This window comes from Leptonychotes weddellii, chromosome 8 (assembly GCF_054177405.1).
Source record: "Leptonychotes weddellii isolate Sample4059 chromosome 8, ASM5417740v2, whole genome shotgun sequence".
Lineage (NCBI taxonomy): Eukaryota > Metazoa > Chordata > Mammalia > Carnivora > Phocidae > Leptonychotes > Leptonychotes weddellii.
The window spans coordinates 111007306-111026173 of NC_138376.1; the positions used below are offsets into that span (position 1 = coordinate 111007306).

General features: G+C 38.0%; 1 protein-coding gene across 2 annotated transcripts in view; it reads left to right on the forward strand.

Annotated features, from left to right (window-relative positions):
- The window catches only part of PHACTR2 (phosphatase and actin regulator 2), a 255603-nt gene extending 247596 nt beyond the window's left edge, over positions 1-8007 (forward strand). For both annotated transcript variants that reach the window (XR_014147366.1, XM_081827428.1), the window contains one exon: positions 3556-8007. Coding sequence is in view for 1 of the 2 variants with exons in the window: in XM_081827428.1 (XP_081683554.1) it covers positions 3556-3571 (16 nt within the window). In the remaining variant the exon portion in view is untranslated. The remainder of the gene's footprint in view (positions 1-3555) is intronic.
- Positions 8008-18868: the final 10861 nt, after the last annotated feature.

An 18868-nucleotide genomic window follows, 5' to 3' on the forward strand; every position in this document is an offset into this window, starting at 1 on the left:
CTTGGGATTCTCTCTCTCCCACTCTGTCTACCCCTCTCCCTGCTGTCCCTGTTCACTCTCTCTCTCTCTCTCAAATAAATAAATAAAATCTTAAAAAAAAAAAAAGTGTAGCCTCGGATTTGGAACAGGACTTTTCTCTGGTCAAAATTCATCAAAACTAACTGACAGATTTAGAAATCTAACTGATTACCTTTTCCTTTGCATTCTGCTGAGAGGGCACCAAGAAAACTCTTTGAATGAAAGTATGAGTGAAGACATGTTTTGTTCTCATAGTCTGGTCTAGGTTAGGAATAGAGTCTGGAGCCTGGCACCTCTCCTTACCAGCTCTGTGCTTTGGGCACATGACTTAGCATCCCTGTGTCTGTTTCTACACCTGTACAGAGGGGAGGGGATACTGGAGTAGATGCCTCCTAGGATTGTTTTGAGGATTGAACTAGGTAATATATGTATAGTACTTGGACTTCTGCTGGGCATATGGTAAACAGTAGTAATTTCATCTGTCATTATTATTATCTGCCTCTTTTTTATATTTTACATAAAAAGGTTGATTTAAGAGGTTTTCAATTACTATTTTGAAATACTTTCATAGAATTTCTGTATTTTTCTTCAGGTAATGGTTGACTCTTCCTAGAAAGCATGATGGAATGTCCTTGTATTGTAGATTAGTATAAATTTAATTGTAGTTAATATTGGGGGTCTCATGATTGGACTCTTCAGTTACAAGAATTACTTATAGAAAGTTATCAATAACTTTCTAAGTGCCCCAGTATATATGTATTCAGTTGTTTATGCATTCAGCAAGTATTGACTGAGCACATAGAGTGAGTCAGACTCTGTTCTGGACCCTGGGAATTTAGAACATGTCAGATAAAGTCCTTACTCTCACATGGTTATGTTCTAGTGAGGGAGACAAACCATTAGCAAGTAAACCAATCAACATGATAATTTCAGATTGTGCTAAGTACTATCAAGAAAATGTAACAGGATGCTCTGGAAGGGATGGGGAGGGGTCTTTTAGGGAAATACAACCTATCCTGCGATTTAAATGAAGCTATCAGGCACTGTCAGTGGAGAGAAAAACATTCCACCTCCAAAGGGGGGCCGGCCCATTTAGAGGGAAGAGCTAGTGCAAAGGGCCTGAATTGAATAAGGATTTTGCATGATCAGAGGGCAAAAACAACACCCAGGTGACTGAAACAAGAACATTGTCTCCATTTAACAAATGTAGAGCAAAGGTTATGGCCAGGGCTAGCATTAGGAATTGAATTCGAAGTGGATACATCCCTACTTTGATCACAAGTTTGCTATTTTGGTAAGGTTGGTATATCTTATTTTTATTTTGAGTTTTGGAAAGTCAAACATTCGGGCGCCTGGGTGGCTCAGTTGGTTAAGCGACTGCCTTCGGCTCAGGTCATGACCCTGGAGTCCCTGGATCGAGTCCCGCATCGGGCTCCCTGATCGGCAGCGAGCTTGCTTCTTCCTCTGACCCTCCCCCTCTCATGTGCTCGCTCTCTCTCTCTCTCTCTCATTCTGTCTCAAATAAATAAATAAAATCTTTAAAAAAAAAAAGGAAAGTCAAACATTCAAAAGCAATATAACAAGCCCCATGCATCCATCATAGAGCTTCTCCAATTATCAAATTATAGCCAAGCTTGTTTCAACTGTTCGTATGCCTTTAATTTTTCATTTTTTAATGCTTTGATTCCATCCAGCAACATTTTTTTAAGTTGTCCAATGTGCCAGATATTATATTCTGTGAGTATATAAAAGTAATTAAAAGCAGGTCTTTCCTCAGCACCTCAGGATCTGAGTAGACACACCTACACAAAGATCATATACTGACTGTGATAAATAACTATTATAAACCAAGTGTTACGGCAACCCAGAAGAGAAAGCGATTAATGCTTTCCTGAGAAATGGGGAAAGGGGAGTTTGGAGAACTCACAGAGTGAGATTGCAGGACGTGGAGATGGGAAGGAAGGTAGGGTAAAGGACAGAGCACAAAAGTGGAGAGCATTTGGAGACAAATGATTGGAACTTGGGGTATTTTGGGAGTAGTAATGGAGATACAGCTAGAAACATGGTTTGGGCCACATTCTGAAAGGCCTCAGTCACTACTCTAAGAAATTTAAATTTTATTTCATAGGGAAAGGAGAACAATGCAATGATATTAACAAAGAACTGGAATGATTAGATTAGTGCCTAGGAAGATATTGCTAGTGACAGCGTGTGGCACTGATATGATCGACAAATCTCTGAGCCTGCGACAGGGAAATGAATTAGGAGACTGGTTTATTAGGCCAAATGAACATTAGATTACACAAGACAAATGAAATACTAAATAGAGTTGCGTAAGTGTGGAATCACAGAAATACGCTGAAGTAGATCAGATATGGCTTTTTGGAGAAGATGACTTTTGGCCTTGATCTTGAATATGAAAACATAGATGGGAAATGAAGGGAGGGGATTGCAATATTACGAAACATAGCATGTGCAAAAAGCACAGGGCTCCGAAAACACAAGGAATGTTCAGTAACTTGCATGGAGGGATGTGAACGTGCAGTTCAAATAGCACTAGCAAAAGATGGGAAAGCTTTAATGGATTCAAAGACCGCAAACAAGGCAAGACTTAGTGTCTCGTGGGATATGGAGGATGTAGGAGAGAAATGAGTTGCAAATCTGAGGGTCCTAGACTAAAAATCTTTTAAAGGGTAGATTGTTCAACAAGAAAGAGGGCGCCTGGATGGCTCAGATGGTTAAGCGTCTGCCTTCGGCTCGGGTCATGATCCCCGCGAGCCGGGAGCCTGCCTCTCCCTCTGACCCTCTCCCCTCTCATGCTGTTTCTCTCTCGCTCGGTCTCTAAAAAATAAATAAAATCTTAAAAAAAAAAAAGAAAGAAAGTACAGGGGCGCCTGGGTGGCTTGTCTGTTAAGCGGCTGCCTTCGCTCAGGTCATAATCCCAGGGTCCTGGGATAGAGCCCTGCATCAGGCTCCCTGCTCAGCAGGGGAGTCTGCTTCTCCCTCTCTCTCTCAAATAAGTAAATAAAATCTTTTTAAAAAAGTGCTGTGGACATGCTTAGTGGAGCATTTGGATGGAAATGCCAGCGAGCATTTGGAAATTTCAGGCGAAGAAGGTAGATTTGGAGTCTTCAGTGGGAGGCAATGGGAGGCTGAAGCTAAACCAAGAGGGACTATTTGTTGATAGTTTCCTTTTATAACTATAAACCAGGTGTAACCAAATCCTTTATGAAACATCCCACTCCGCTCGGTACAGGTCAGAACATGACCCTCAAGATTAGTGATGTTTTGTGTATCGATTGCTCTGTGTCCTGGACAGTATAACCAGAATATTTTCTATAAGGGCTGTCTCTGCTTTCCAACCTCACATTTGTTAACAGTATTCTGTTACGACAGTGGTTTATAACAGAAGTGCAGTTGGGGGATGTCTAGAGCTGCCTTTAATTTATAAACATTACTGGCACCTTATTTGGTTTACTGATTGTCGACTGTGTTTTCTCTACCACAGACTCACAGAGTTTCTGTTTCTTGTGTCAGGTTTCACCGTCCGTAACGAAGTGTGAGACTCTTTGGAAACATAGACTGATCATCTTTGGGGGAAGCCTCTCTTCCCGAAAACCTGATATTGCACTGGGATTTGCGTGTGTGTGTTTCCGTTTAACTGGTGAAGGAAGTGTATGGAAAGTGCTCCCCACCTGCATGGCCCAGACGGGGCCAACAAGCAAAGGGAGGGGTGCAGTGACTGCTGTCCAGCATGTGTATTGATGGTAAGCAACACCGTGGTCACACCAGTTATTCTCCATCAGGAGTTTTAATCAAAGAAGATGAGCAGAAGACAATCGCTGGCTCCCTGTTACCAGAAAGCCAAATTGTAGAGTGCAGGTTGAAGAGAAATCGGGGCCTGGAGTTGCTGGGCACTAGAAAGGGGTGGGGGTGGAAAATCAGAAAAAAAAAAAGAGAGAGAGAAATATTTCATTATGTTAATGAAGAAAAGAGAAAATCAAAGCATAAATATTTTTGAAGAAGGCTTTTGGTAGCTGAGAACCTATTAAGATATGGGAATCTAATCACCTAACGTGGATTCCTTAAAGACCTGATCCTAGAAGAATATTCTCGTTTCACCATTATGTTGGTGCAGTAGAGTACCATTATTTTATGTTGTGCCAGTGAATCCAATTGCCAGAAATACGTCTGAGTGTTTTCATGCATCTTTTTCTTAAATGCAAGACTTTTATTGACTCTTAACAAGCATGCCTGCCCAAATTTTGTTGCATGTTTTAAGTAGCATAGCTATACACACTTTTTTTTTTATACTCCTTATCTAATGTACCAAACTTCTACAAGGATAACAGGACTGGGAATAAAGTCAGATGAATGTGATCCTGTAAATCTGTAGGAAGCTTTAGAAAATAAATCTTTTGGTCTTTCCCTAGCTTGATTATCTTCAGAGTTGAAGCAACCATACTTGATCTAAGGAAGATAATATTGACAATCAAAACACCTTTCTAAAAAATCTGAGTCCAAAGTAAAAACTTAAGCAAATGCAAGTGTTCTGCCAGCAGTTAGTTCTGAGTGGGCATGGAAAGGACTACTTATTTTCAGGGCTGCATTAAGTTGGATTGCTGCTATTAAAAAAAAAATTAAGTACATGGATCAAAAACATACCCGAAGGCTTAGAAGAACACAGAAAGTTTCTGCTAAGTTCCAAGTGAGGAATTTTTTATTTTAAGAGTCTGCAGATTGCATCCATAAATATAGCATTGACTTGCAATGCAAAAGAATCAGTGAGATTAAAGTCATGGAAGGTTTCTCTGTGAGCCTAGAGTCAGTATTGTTTACATTAAGAAACCCTCAATTGCCATCTTGCGATTTTCCGTGGAGTCGCAAGCACGGCGTGGCTTCTGCTCCCAAATACATACGATCAGATGTAAATACTACCTTGCATTCGATTGTTCTTTCATGATTGTTTTGTGCTCCTTTTATTAAAAACACGTGAGACCTAAAATAACAAGACAAGACCTAGTAGACTTTATTTTATTCGCAGAGCTTGGGCTAGAATTTTCTGAAATGCTTCTGGTTCATGATATGGAAGACTGTAATTTGCGATTTCAACCAAAAAAGCAAACATTTAATCTGGTGGATAAGTTTGGATCCTGTCAGTCATGTATATTCTGTAGAACCACTTGAAATGGGGTGATTTTGCTTAAAATTAAAAAGTTTTGGCCCCAACTGGCCTGTTAGAAAAAGCCAGGACCATTTTATGTCTAAGAAAAGTAAGCAGCATTGTTGCACCTTTTGCTGCACTGGGCTATCTGCGTAATAAACCCAGATTCTGCACTGTCGTCATTTCGTTACTAGTATAAGATGTACTTTTGCTTTTGAAAAAAATGTTCTGCATGCCCAAGTGTCTTTCTCTGGCTGAAAGGTTTTGTCCATTTCATAGTGTTCAAATCCAACCATGGACATTAACTTTGTTCTCATTTTTTTGCCGAAGCCTTCCTTTTCCTTATAATACTATTATGTTATCGTTGTTGTGTCTTGGGAAAAAGTCCAAGGAATGTAATGTTATTTTAATTTTCTATACTTAAAATCTTAAAATGTTGTCATAATTTTTAATCACGAGGCCTCTATAAAATGGTAAATGTAAGACATTATCACTGTTTTAGCATTCAAGATACAGGTCATAGAAAGTCTCTACTTGGTTGATAAAAGTAGCAGTTTTTTTCCCCACTCATGGTGCATGTGATGCAGGTTTTTTTATTCCCTACAATGAGATGCACCCAGTACAAAGATGAGACTCCCGTCCTTCAATATACTGTTTTGCTTGTATGGTATGTCAGATTTATGAACTACCCACACTTTTTTCTTCATACCGATTGACACATTTAGAGAACAGTTTAAAAGAGCAAAATCAAAAAGTCAAAAATGTTACCACTGCTAGTCTACTATTTAGGAATTGAAACCACATATCATTAGAATGATTCTTTAAATAAAAAGCTATGAAAAGAATCGAAGGATTGTGAGGTAACCTGTATTTTTCAGAATAAGGCTCTGTGTTCCTAGCTAATTTTTAAAAGGTGGAAACACTGCATATTCACCCAGCAGCCCATCCAGGTCTCTTGCCTGGCATCCCTAACGATGTGGACCACCCTCCATCTAATTAGGCCTCTGCCCAATGCCAGCATTTCTGCTGTCCAACCAGTAAGCTACAGTTCTATGAGAAAAATAAATGTGTGTGTGAATTGGGCTGTTGTAACACAATACCAGGCTTTTCCCTATTTAAAGTGAGACATTAGGCTGACACAGAGGAAGTGAATGAGTTTTCCTGAGTCCCCAAGATATGATTAGGGTAGGAAACAAACCCATATCCAGGAAGATCTCAGGCAGGAAGGAACCAGACAGACTGTAAAACACAAAGTGGCCATTTCTGTCTTTTTTGAAATGGAGCAAAAGAACATTAAGGTAGTAAGGAGACACCATGGGCATTATCAGCATCTTTGTGGTCTGACGAAATTAGTCCTCTAATGAGCATTAATTTAAGGCAACCCTGCCTGATAATTCTCTGTGTATGTGAAATGTCTTGGCATTTTTTATGTTTGATATAATTTACCTTTATGTTAATTCCTTAAATTATTTAAACTAAATCTATAATATTCAGAGAGCCATGTGGGGTATTGGAATAGCTGTTTTAAATGGAGGAAGAAGCAAACTCATCTATCTCTTGGATTTACCCAGAAAAACAGACTTTCTCGTTTTGTTTTCATGTCCTTTATTAGCATAATGATTGTAGTCACTTATCTTTTTCTAATGTTAGTAAATATGTTCTGTTAGAAAGTTTTGAAATGTAAGTGAAAACCTATTTAAGACAGTAAAGGAATTGACTACACCCTTCAAAAATCATCAGATATTGAAAATGAGAGATAATTTCCTAGAACCCCTAATTTGGGTTTCACATCCCTACAATATTTCCGTGCTACGTTGGTACTTTGAAAAAATCCAGTAGCTTACACTTAAAAGTGAAAAAACTCTGCATATCCTGATATGGACCACATTTTAAGATATAACAGGCATTGTATTTATACTCAATAGTCATCAGACAGACACAGCTTTCAAAAATGATACTGTATTCACAATAGAAAAAGTCTCATCTACCACATAGTAGCATGTACACATTTAAAGAGTGAAATCTCTCTTTTCCTCCTTCTTGCTCAAAAATTTCTTTAGTTTATTATTTTTTTAAGTGGTCCCAGCAGCACATTAAACACAGTGAGAGAAGTCTTCCTCAAAATAGGTGAGATGGAAGATATGCTCATTTCTGTCATTTCATCAGTACAGTAGCTGAAGCATCCCTAAATTCCAGTCATGTTATTAGCCCTAACCTTACTAGTGAAGGTATATAATTTGAGTCAAGAACTGATTTCTTCACATCATTAGAGTATGATGTGAGCAGTAAGGTACCACTAAGATGTAATTTATGTACGGAGTTGTCCCTTGGCTTCTTGATATAGGTTATGTTCCACTATTGAGCATTTGGTGTCTTCTTATTGACGGGATATGTCACATTATTTTGCTTGGCAAAGCAGAATGAGCTTTCTGGAACTGAAATATGTCCAAGAGGGGAATGCAATGGCAAAAGTCACCATCACATTAATAGGACCATCTTTCTGAGAGAAAGCTCATCTTTAGGTAGTTCAAATCCAAGTTTCAAAGAGCAGCATGAGGAACTACTCTTAATTTGGCAGTGACCAAAAGGTGGTGGGGACAAAGGTAGAATATTCCCAAACCAGTTCTCATTTTCACTTTCCCTTTATTTTGGGTAATAATTAAGCTTAAGTTCTATATGAAAATGGGAACCACCATTAGCATATCTGGAAAACATTGGAAGCAGAGTTCACAAGGTCATTCCAAATTAAGAAATCCCACTACATATTCTGTAAGATTTCTGGCAAAAAGAAAATAAAGTATGAAATGAAATGAAATAAAATAAAACAGAATCCTGTGGCTGTTATTCTCACCAAAAGCCAACCTTATAGGCAGGGGTATTTTTAGCCATGCTAGGATTTACTGCAGTGTCTCTCAGCTTGCTGCGTTGCTGACACAAACTGCACCCCTATGAACACCATGCTGTTGATCAGTGTTTCGGGGAGGGGGTGCTGTTGGCATTTGGAGCTGGGCAATTCTTTGTTTACAGAAATGTCCCCTACATTGCAAGCTGTTTTATATCCTAAGCTCATGCTGAGTAAATGCCAGTAGCATGCCCAGTCACCGTAAAAACACCAAAAGTCAGAAGCGCTCCCCCATGTTCAAAGGCCCTCCTAAGGCGGTACCACCTCCCTTGAGTACCACTGTCTGCTGCAATTTGAGGACACACAGGGAAGAGTACCTCTTTCAAAACATCATCTGGACTGCCTTGCACTACTTTGGGCCCTGAATAGTTCCTTCCCCCTTTATTTTCCAAGCCTTCTGCTTCAGTGAAGCTTTAATTTGCCAGTTCTTCAGGGAGGAGGGTGCTGGGCAGCCTTGGCCGTTTCAGTTGGCATAGTCACTTGGCTGGTCCATGTATGTACTTACAGGAGAAATTTCAAATGAAGCAAACTTTTTTTCTCTGTTTTGGCCTCACAGTTTTACCTAAGAACTACACTGTTGGTTACCGTCTTTGTCAGGGTCTTGAGGATTATTGCATGGCTTAATCACAAATACAGCTAACAATCCACGTAACAAAACTGGCGATCCATGAAAATCACCGTTAGATTTTCTCCTGGTAAGGTACATCCCTTGAGGTTCAAAGCTATCACCTATTGATCCTGTTAAAGAAGCATTTAATCCACTTGTAAGTGCTTAAATTCTCCCTGTAACTGTAGTCATGCAGTTCAACTTTTCTAAAATTTGTCAATACTAAATTATGAAGGAAGCGTGGATTAACTGGATTGCATGCCTGTTGTTCATACTTCATTGATGGTCATACACAAAACAAGATGATTTTACCTAGTTGAAACATTGTGGAACTACGCTAATGATACATAAACATACTTTTGCTCTGTTGCTTTTTATCACCAAAACTGAATGGTGAATATGTCTTGAAATGATTTGGATGAACTGTGGCTAATAGAATGGAAGAATTTAGCCACTGTAATTTTCCAAATACTAAAATTTCTAAGTATCTTTTTCGAGACAGAACAACTCAGAGTTGATAAAAGAGGTTATATTGTGAATTTTTAGATGGTGCTTAAGAATTCTTATCTTGTTAAATACCAGTATTTTTTTTTTCTTTTTAAGAATAAATTAAAGGGAGTAAATGAGGCAGAATGCCACTCCACCCTCAGGTCAATTTCATGGTATATTAAAATGCCAATAATATTTGTGCCACTTGCCAATTTGGGGGACTCTTGCCATACTGGATGCTTTTGTTATAGTTTGTATCATTACATTGCTTAGAGAGCCTTCACAAAAAGATGTCACCTTTGCAGTGCTAACTAGCATTTGAAAACAATCTGAATAAATCTAGGGTCAAACCACTTTCATTACTTAAAATATAGGCACTAATTTTTATTTTCATTTTTTTAAGTATTTCTTCTGTGGCTTAGAAATGTGCCAATGTGTTCAAAACATTCTGCACCAGTTTCACCAGATTTAGTACCTAGCAAAAACTCAAACTTGTCATTTTTTTCTATGTAATAGTGATTTTTAAATCAAGAACTATACACATTCGTTTGTTATTTTAGTCTTTGGTTAAAGTGATTAAGAATGGTAAGCTGTGATCATTATCAGACTGATGGAATGATTCCTAATTTCCAGTAAGTGATCTAATTCTACATATTACACAGGTACAATATCTGTGAGTGTAAATAACTGGAACTGTACACTGATTAACATGACAGTTTCTCTTTTTTTGTTGTTGTTCTTGGTCTGTACTGTATTATAGTATGTCGGTATAAATACCTACAAGTATACACAGATATGTATATGTATTCCACTATTGTAACCTGAAAGACAGACTATGTATTATCTTTTTTATTCCTTACTGGTGTTTGTGTTATTTAAAAAGCAAAATTATGCTCTATTTAGTTGTATAATATTATAGGATACTTTGCTGTGCACAATTCCAAGTGCCTTAGAACATGGTTTAGCTTTCTTAAGTATATATAAATGCATATATGTATAAAATTGGGAAAAGTTACCTCAATAAAATCATTGGGAAATCCCCAACTTTAGTTTCTTCCAATTCTATTGTATTGAGACAGTGCTCGGTATTTTTAAATTAAAAGCTTACGACTCCTCCCCTGTAAAGCAAGAATAAGACAGATCTTCTAATTGTCTATTATTTCAACTGCACCTAATTTAAGATTTTTTGTATGTAAGGCCTTGTGATTTGTAATTTTTATTTAAAATATCTAAGAATTACTGCTTTAAACAGCAACTTACAGTATATTTTTAAAACTTGTTTTTTTTAATATCTGATGTTGATGTTTCTATTGACATTATACTATGTAAAAATAAAAGCTAGTACCTTTAGAGTTTATAATACAGAAAATAAACAAAGTTCCTCATTATGCTTATTATTTAATGTATTATAAGCAAAGAGAGAGGTGGGGAGCATATTTTGGCCAGTAAAGGAACTGGAATATACTTTTCATTTTTTCAACAGCAGTTACAAATTGTAACTTAGCCTCCCTCAACTCTGGGACAAAAGCAAAGGTAGGAGAGGAAGGTATGAAAAGCAATTTGTGTGCCATTATCCTAGAAGGAAGACATATAAGAGAGAAGATTGGGACCAAGAGTTTTAAAAGTAGGTTTGAAAAATTGGCCCCAAGTATGCTATGTATGCTATTAAAAATTAGCTGTACATCCCCAAGGTAAGTGTAGTAGTTCAACAGCTACTTCCCATTTTTGCTCACACTAAACTAGGTTTTGCGTTGAAACACTAATTTCTAAAACCCTTGGAGGTAAGAAATGGACAAATTTTTTTTCCATTTTACATAACACTTTGATGGCATTCATTTACGTAAGACTATTGTGATTGAACTCATTGCTGGACCTCAACTCAGATATCTGTATGGAGTGCTTATGCTGCTGTCTACACACAGGCCAAGTCCTTGCTCAGTTTATGAGTTCTGAACTCTTTGCCCTTTACTCTCCCTCTGCCCCTCTCCCAGCTCATTCTCTCTCTCGCTCTCTCAAATGAATAAATAAAAATCTTTAAATAAAAAATATTAATAATAAAGGGGCATCTGGGTGGCTCAGTTGCTTAAGTGTCTGCCTTTGGCTTGGGTCAGGATCCCAGGGTCCTGGGATCAAGCCCCACATCAGGCTCCTTGCTCAGCGGGGAGTCTGCTTCTCTGTCTCTCTCTGCCCCTCTCCTAGCTCATTCTCTCTCTCTCTCTCTCACTCAGATGAATGAATAAAAATCTTTAAATGAACTCTTTGCCCTGTAACAGGTGGTCACTAAGTAGTAGAACACAGAAAACTCTAGAGAAAGCTGAGAACCTAAGTTTGTGTGAAGGTTTTTTGCTCTTTTGCCAAAAACAGGTACCATTTCTAGATTTTCAGGGAGAAAAGCTATAGATACTAACTTTGTAGTTAGATAAATATCCTAAGGTGGCGAGAACTAGCATTTCACTCAACATTGGGAAGAATTTGTCCCTAATTATCATGTAGGCATACTCAGCAGCTTGACCTTAAGTTGTAAGTCATCTTTTCCATGGTCAATTTAAGTTTGTTACCACTTTATGTTTAGCCCCTTGATTACCTCTGAAATCTTGGTCATTGCCTCTCTGAGTCTTCCTCAACCAACCATTCTTAACCCTGCTACCACATTATTCTTCCTAAAGGATAACCCTCATATTCCTTCTCAGAACTTTCCAGTGAGTTCCCTCTGCCTACCGAATACCTCCCAGGTGCTTCAGTCTAGCCCTCAAGATCTGCAGCTTCACCACAGACCACAGTTCCAGATAACTCTTATTCCTCGCTTGGGCCAAATCAAATGAAACTCATTGTTCTCCATATACATTATGCACTCTCCCAACATCACAGCTTGGTTTGTGCCATTTCCTCCAGCTAGAATTTGCCTGTGTTTATTAACATCCTTCTAGGAATGGTTCAAATGTCTTCTCCAACTATTGTATTATAGTTTCTTTAAAGTGTTCAACACCATATATAAATTTAATAGATTTGATTCCTTTTATAAGCACTTCGAAGGCCCAAATGTCACTATAACGAGCATTTTTTTTAAGATTTTATTTATTTATTTGACAGATAAAGACAGCAAGAGAGGGAACAGAAGCAGGGGGAGCAGGAGAGGGAGAAGCAGGCTCCCCGTGGAGCAGGGAGCCCGATGCGGGGCTCGATCCGAGGACCCTGGGATCATGACCTGAGCCGAAGGCAGACACTTAACAACTGAGCCACCCAGGCGCCCCTATAACGAGCATTTTAACAACACTTTTAAGTTGAATACCTTATAAATGGAGTCAATCAAACTTTCTTAAACATTTTAGTATTATTACAAATGTAAAAATACTCTTATGCTTTTCAGCTTTGCAAGTCTAAAATTAGTTATATAGTTTAAATTAGAATTGTGTGGCTAATTGGTGAGATTCTACAATATTCCAATTTTAAAAAATTACAAATATTTTAATACAAAGTACATACAGATTTTCCCAATACTTACAAATCATATATGTAACACAAAAATATTTTTGCCTTTCATCTAATTTCCAAGTTTAATTCTAAGCCTTTCCAGGCTTGTAGAAATAAGACCACTGTCTTTTCTTAGACACTGAGAAAAGCAGATTTTAAAACCAAAGACAAGCTGAAATTACTGGATTGATGATTCACCATTTGCTTAACGGTCAAAGATCTATGACTGAGAAAACCATCCTATGGGCTTCTTACTTCTGAAAAGAATCTACTTGAACCAGAGAGACATATTCAGAACCATTTTTCAGTCCCCATAACTTCTGGGGTCTCCAAATCCACAATCTTCAGATAGGATTGGCTTATTAAAACAGATTCGAACTACATCCTAAACAGTTCTTTTGTCTGATAGGTAGAAGGAAGTCCTGAGTTGTAGTTAGCTCCCTTCAACAATCTTCTACTGGCTTGTTGAAATTTTGCAATTTTTTTTTCATATTCTTTCTCTCTGACTAGACACAACTCATTTAAATAATACCCAACTAGATTCTGTATTCATCCCATACATATGTCTGGTCTTGTTTGTCCCTAAGGCCAGAGCTCTGTAGTCATGCTCAGGATGGTCTAATTAAATCTAAAAGCTGAGCTGACGGAGGAAGAGAAAGGGATAGAAGACTAACCGAGCTTAACAATGGCTAAATGTTGAAGGTCCTTGTAAACTTTCTACGGGAGTTCAGAATTTATCCTTAAGAGGAAGTATTTTAAGTGCAGGGGAAACATCCTCAGATTTGCCCTAATCACACTGGTCACAATGGCAAGACTGGATTGGAGGAGGCAATATTGGAAGCGTGAAAACCATCGCTATTGCCATAATCTGACTGGTAGATGATGGTGACCTCAACCAAAGTGTTCAACTATGGGAATGAAGAAACATAACAAATTCAAGGGACAACTGAAGGGTAAAAGTGATTGTTGCAAATGGGCAATGAGGGATATGGAAAAGTAAAGACTATACCTATATTTTTCGCTTGGGCAACTTGGTGGATGGTGGTGATGCCACATGCTGAAATAGAAAGTAAGGAAGGTGAGGTTGTAAGACTTGGGGGTGGAGGAGGCAGGGAGCCCGGGAAGGAGAGGGTAGGGGGTACGGAGAGGTGAGGCATTTAATTTTGCACATGAAATTCAATTTGAATTGACTGCCTGTTGAGACATTCACATGTGGACAGATGTACAGTATTCAGCTGAGTCTAAAGGTCAGGTACAAGGTCTGTCCTACACAGAGGAAGTAGAGAATCATTAGCATGTGTAACAAACTGTGGAAATGAGTAAACCTCCCAACAGATAATGTAGCTTATGGCTAAATAAATTACTACAATGAAAATTTAACAATATATTTTTTCTTCACCTGAAGAAAGGAGACAAATCTCCAAGACCATAAAATCATTTCATTTGCACATCATCTGAGTGCTTTGGAGGGTATATATATATTTTTTTAATTTAACTGGGTTTTACTGGTTAGCTTAATTTTAAGTAAAATGGAGTAGTGCTTTATGTAGAGGGTTAAGTTGTAAAGCAAAAATTATATTTGAAAATATATTACCTCGAATACAATGAACATTGAGATCTACTATTTCAATAAGTCCACATAGCCCATTTTTACTTCAACAGTGAAATATGTGGCTGGTTCTTTAATTCAGCCACAGATGAGGAAGTTAGTTTACATCTAAGTGCTACGTGGTATTAAAAAAAAGAAAAAACAAACAAACCTTACCTTTAAGCATAAGAATTATACTCAGCACAATGAGATGCTCATACCATAAGCATAGGGAACATAGTAATGGAGGAAATAGAGGTCAATGTCTCACCCACATTCCCAGTACGAGCTCACTGACAGAATGGGAGGGAGAATCACTCAATAGTTAACAGTGGTAATTTGGGGTGCTTGGGTGGCTTAGTCGGTTAAACATCAGACTCTTGATTTCAGCTCAGGTCATGATCTCAGGGTTGTGAGATTGAGGCCTGCAGCAGGGTCTGTGCTCAGCTTGGGCGGATTTCTGCTTGAGATTCTCCCTCTTCCTCTCACTCTGCCCCTTTCCACCCCCTGCGGTGGGCTCTGCACCCTTCAGCTGTCCCTTCAAATCACATTTCTAATTTTGGGGGGGTCTGCTTGAGAGTCTCCCTCTATCCCTTTCCACCCTGTGTGCTTGCGCTCTCTCTTTCTCTGTCTCAAGTAAAAAATAAATAATCTTTTAAAAAAGTAGCAGTGGTGGTAATCTTCTTTCTCTCTCATTTGCTGAAAGCATAGAGTTAAATTCATAAGTTAAAGGCATGCATGATCTAATTACCAAAGTTGTCACTGGTTTCAATAGTGACGTTGTCACTCAAAAGAAAGGAGACTAATAATGATTTGTGAGCTTTTAATAGCCTAAGGCTAGAATGAGCATAACTGACACATACCAAAGAAAACTCAAAATTCATGTCATAACTAGAAAGGCACAATAAAAAAATAATAATTTGTATTAATATTTCCAAAGTGTACTCAGCAATGAAATGTATGTACTTTTGACTCAAAGAACAGGAGTCAGCAAACAAAAAGCCAAGCAATATGAAGAGTTTGTGCTGTTAAAAAGAATTTTAAAGAACATAACATTACCGGGGGCTAGAAGCTAGTAAAATCATCTAAGTATGTAATATGAAAAACCTGAAAGGTACCAGGATTTGAGGCAAAGCAAAAGGATTAAGATAGAGGAACCTGACAAGTTGGGTCTAAATGCAAGCTAACAGATTCCATGATGTGAATCTGACTTGAAGCAAAGCATGTGTTCCCTGACAAATCCCAGAGGCTACAGGCCCTGGTTTCAGGAGATGGTCACCCTGAGGCAACAATGAAGTTAGGTGAGTCCTTACATTTACCTGGGAAGTGGACAATTGCTAATCTTCACTGAGCACTGAGCACAGACCAGGCACAGGTCCCAGCATTTATAACATATTTTCTCATTTAATCCAACAATTCCTCTAAGGTAAACAATAATACTATCATTCCCATTTTACATTCAGGTAAGTAAACAGAAGCCCACTTGCCTCAGGTTACACAATCGAAGTGAAACAAATTACAGTCTAATTCCGGCCAGTGCACCAAGCCTCTTAACGCTGTCATTTAATATTATAGGGGAAATTTTGTGTTTCATTGGAAAATGATGCATTTTCAAACGAGTACACCCTTCCAATTCTGGGTTTAGGAGGACTTTGCACCTTTCCTTGCCTTTGAGCTATTTTACAACTTTGTAAGTTGTAGAAAGCTGACAGGAATGTGGAATAATTCTTGTCTCCAGACATGTACATAATTTCTGTCCAGTGGAGGTTCAGTTGCCTTCCCTAGGTCACTGGGAAAGAAGCCAGTTTTGTCTCCATTTGCACATTCTTCTCAGTATTCCTTCTCTGTCAATGTTTCTCTTCTTTGGATTGTCCTCTGAACTAATTGTAACATACTATGTTTCCCTCCTTAACAATGTGCTAAATAAAATCTTTACTCACTTTATGCTTATGTATGAGAGTCATGGGTTTACCATAAAAAAATTATCCTTTAACAATATTTATTAAACCTGATTATTTTAGTATCTAACCTGTCCTGTCTTTTTGTTTTTTGTGTTTTTTTAAGATTTTATTTTAAAATAATCTCTACACCCACCATGGGGGCTCAAACTCATAACCCAGAGATCAAGAGTCACATGCTCTATGGACTAAGCCAGACAAGTGCCCCTACTTTGGTTTTTAAGTACCTTCACTTTTTTTAGACACCAAATGTAACACTTCAAATCCTCACTATAAATATATAAACAATAAAATATATAAAACAATGTAAGTAATTGTAAACAATGAAAAAATATATACAGGAGACATCTAAAGTTCCTATAATCCCAGCTCCTCATGGAAAATTGCTATGGGCAAGTTTGGTACATAGTTGACCAGGTATTTTTCGGTGCTTGCACTATGATATTTCTGTGTAAAATGTTTCTCTCTATATAATTATTAACAACGACAACAACAAATGCCATTTTTGTGATGTTCTACAACCTGCTTTTTTTCTGACTGAATGAGTGACTGTCCATGTCGATCTGCATCTCCTTAGAACAGCTTCACAATAGACCATGGTATTAATTTTTTTCAATTAATCCTTTACTAGTGGAATTTTAATTGCTTTCTTATTCTCTATTAAAAACAGTGCTACAGTGAACATCCTGCTCCATCCATCTTGCTGCTCTTTCTCTTTTTATAAATTAACTACCTCCACAAGCTCTATTAATATTGTCAAGCATGTAATTTATAATTCCTCAAGTTACTGCTTCAGTGTCTAGTTAGTTTGGGTATATTTAAGCAAGTTTTCTCCACTTCTGTGTGCATTGGTTTCCTGGTGCTGGGGGTCCTTGGGCAATGCTGATGGAGAACCCCTGCTGAATGTGATAAAAATAGTGCTAAGATGGTAAACACGGTTTCAATAGGCAAGTTCATTTCACATGGAAAACACAAAATTTTTCAAAGCCTAGACTAAACCAGGAATTAAAATTAAATTAATTAGAATGAATTTATTAAAATTCTTTTTAATCATTATGAAATGGATGCCATTTATTAGAGCATACTAATAAGATTCTAGGAGAAGTATGGCTTGGATTTATTATCATTACTATAATATTTCAGTTATGGGTGTTTTTATCATAGGAAATGTTTTTCTGTGTTAAGACAAGCCAGGGTCGGGGCACCTGGGTGGCTCAGTTGGTTAAGCCACTGCCTTCGGCTCAGGTCATGATCCTGGAGTCCCGGGATCGAGTCCCGCATCGGGCTCCCTGCTCGGCGGGGAGTCTGCTTCTCCCTCTGACCCTCCCCCCTCTCATGTGCTTTCTCTCTCTCAAATAAATAAATAAAATCTTTAAAACAAAAAAAAAGACAAGCCAGGGTTTTGTATATATACCATTTTAACGAATGCATTGTTCTAGATATTGTATTCAACAAATATTAAATGAGCTCATGTTTATATACACAGCATCCAGAACAGGCTCGAACACATGTTAGCTACCATATGTGTTGGCTTTTTGAGATGGGGTATATTGTAATGGTTAAGGGTGTGACTCTCAAGCGACACCTGAGTTCACATTTTGGCTGCATCACTTAATGGCTTTGTGTTCTTGGGCAAAAGTCCGCTTAATTTTCTGTTTCTCAATCTCTAATCTATATATAACAAAAGGATAATGATAGTAAATCTCTTAAATCCTTCTTTAAGAATTTAAAGAGTAAATATATGTAAAGTGTTTTGAACAATGCAATTCTTATTGAGTCCTTGCTATGCTATGCCCTGGGGAAGTAAATTAGGCAAGACAAAAACCCTTGTCCTCAAGTCGGTTACTACAGTTTGAGTCTAAAGACAGATGAAAATAGTTTGGATTTACAATTTGATGTAACTGAGTAGACTAATTACAGGGCACAGCGAGAACATGTGGGGAGGGCCCTAGTTGTGAAGAGTGTAAGTTTCCTAGAGGCAGAAATGGCTAAGCTAACACTTGAAGAACAGGGAGGCGAGAGGAAGAGATTTTTAGATGGGCATAGCAAAGTCAATCTCTTTTAGGTACATTGGGGAACTGCAAGCAGTTTGGTAGGGCTGAGTCAGAGAGTGGTGTGTGGGGGATAAGGAGACATGATGCTAAATTGATGGGTAGAGGCTAGATGAGAGAAACAGTTGGCCATGCAAATGAGTTTAGACTTTATCCTGAGGCCAGAGGGTAAGACATCCAAAAGGTTTTATATACGCAAATGACATAATTGGATAAGAGTACTAAAAATAGTAAGTCTGATAAAAGGGGTAATGGGGTAATACCTTTGGATATTTAAAAGGTAGAATGGACAGAATTTGCAGCTGCCTGCCTTATGTAGGCAGTGTAGCACACGGTTAAGGGTGTGGCCTTCCTGACCAGACTGATGGGCTACACATCTAAACTTTTCCATTTATTGTGTGACCTTAGGCAAGTCACTTCAATGCTCTGAACTCCAGGCTCTATAAGATTGGCTAATTGTCACCTAACTACAGGTTTCTTTTATCAAAGAAATTAAATGACATAACGAATACAATGAATACAATGTGTTAGTATTAGATCAGTAAATATATACAGTAACTGAATAGTACTCAAAATTAAAAAAAAAAAAGCAATATAGTTAAGTGGTCAGGCTCTAGTCA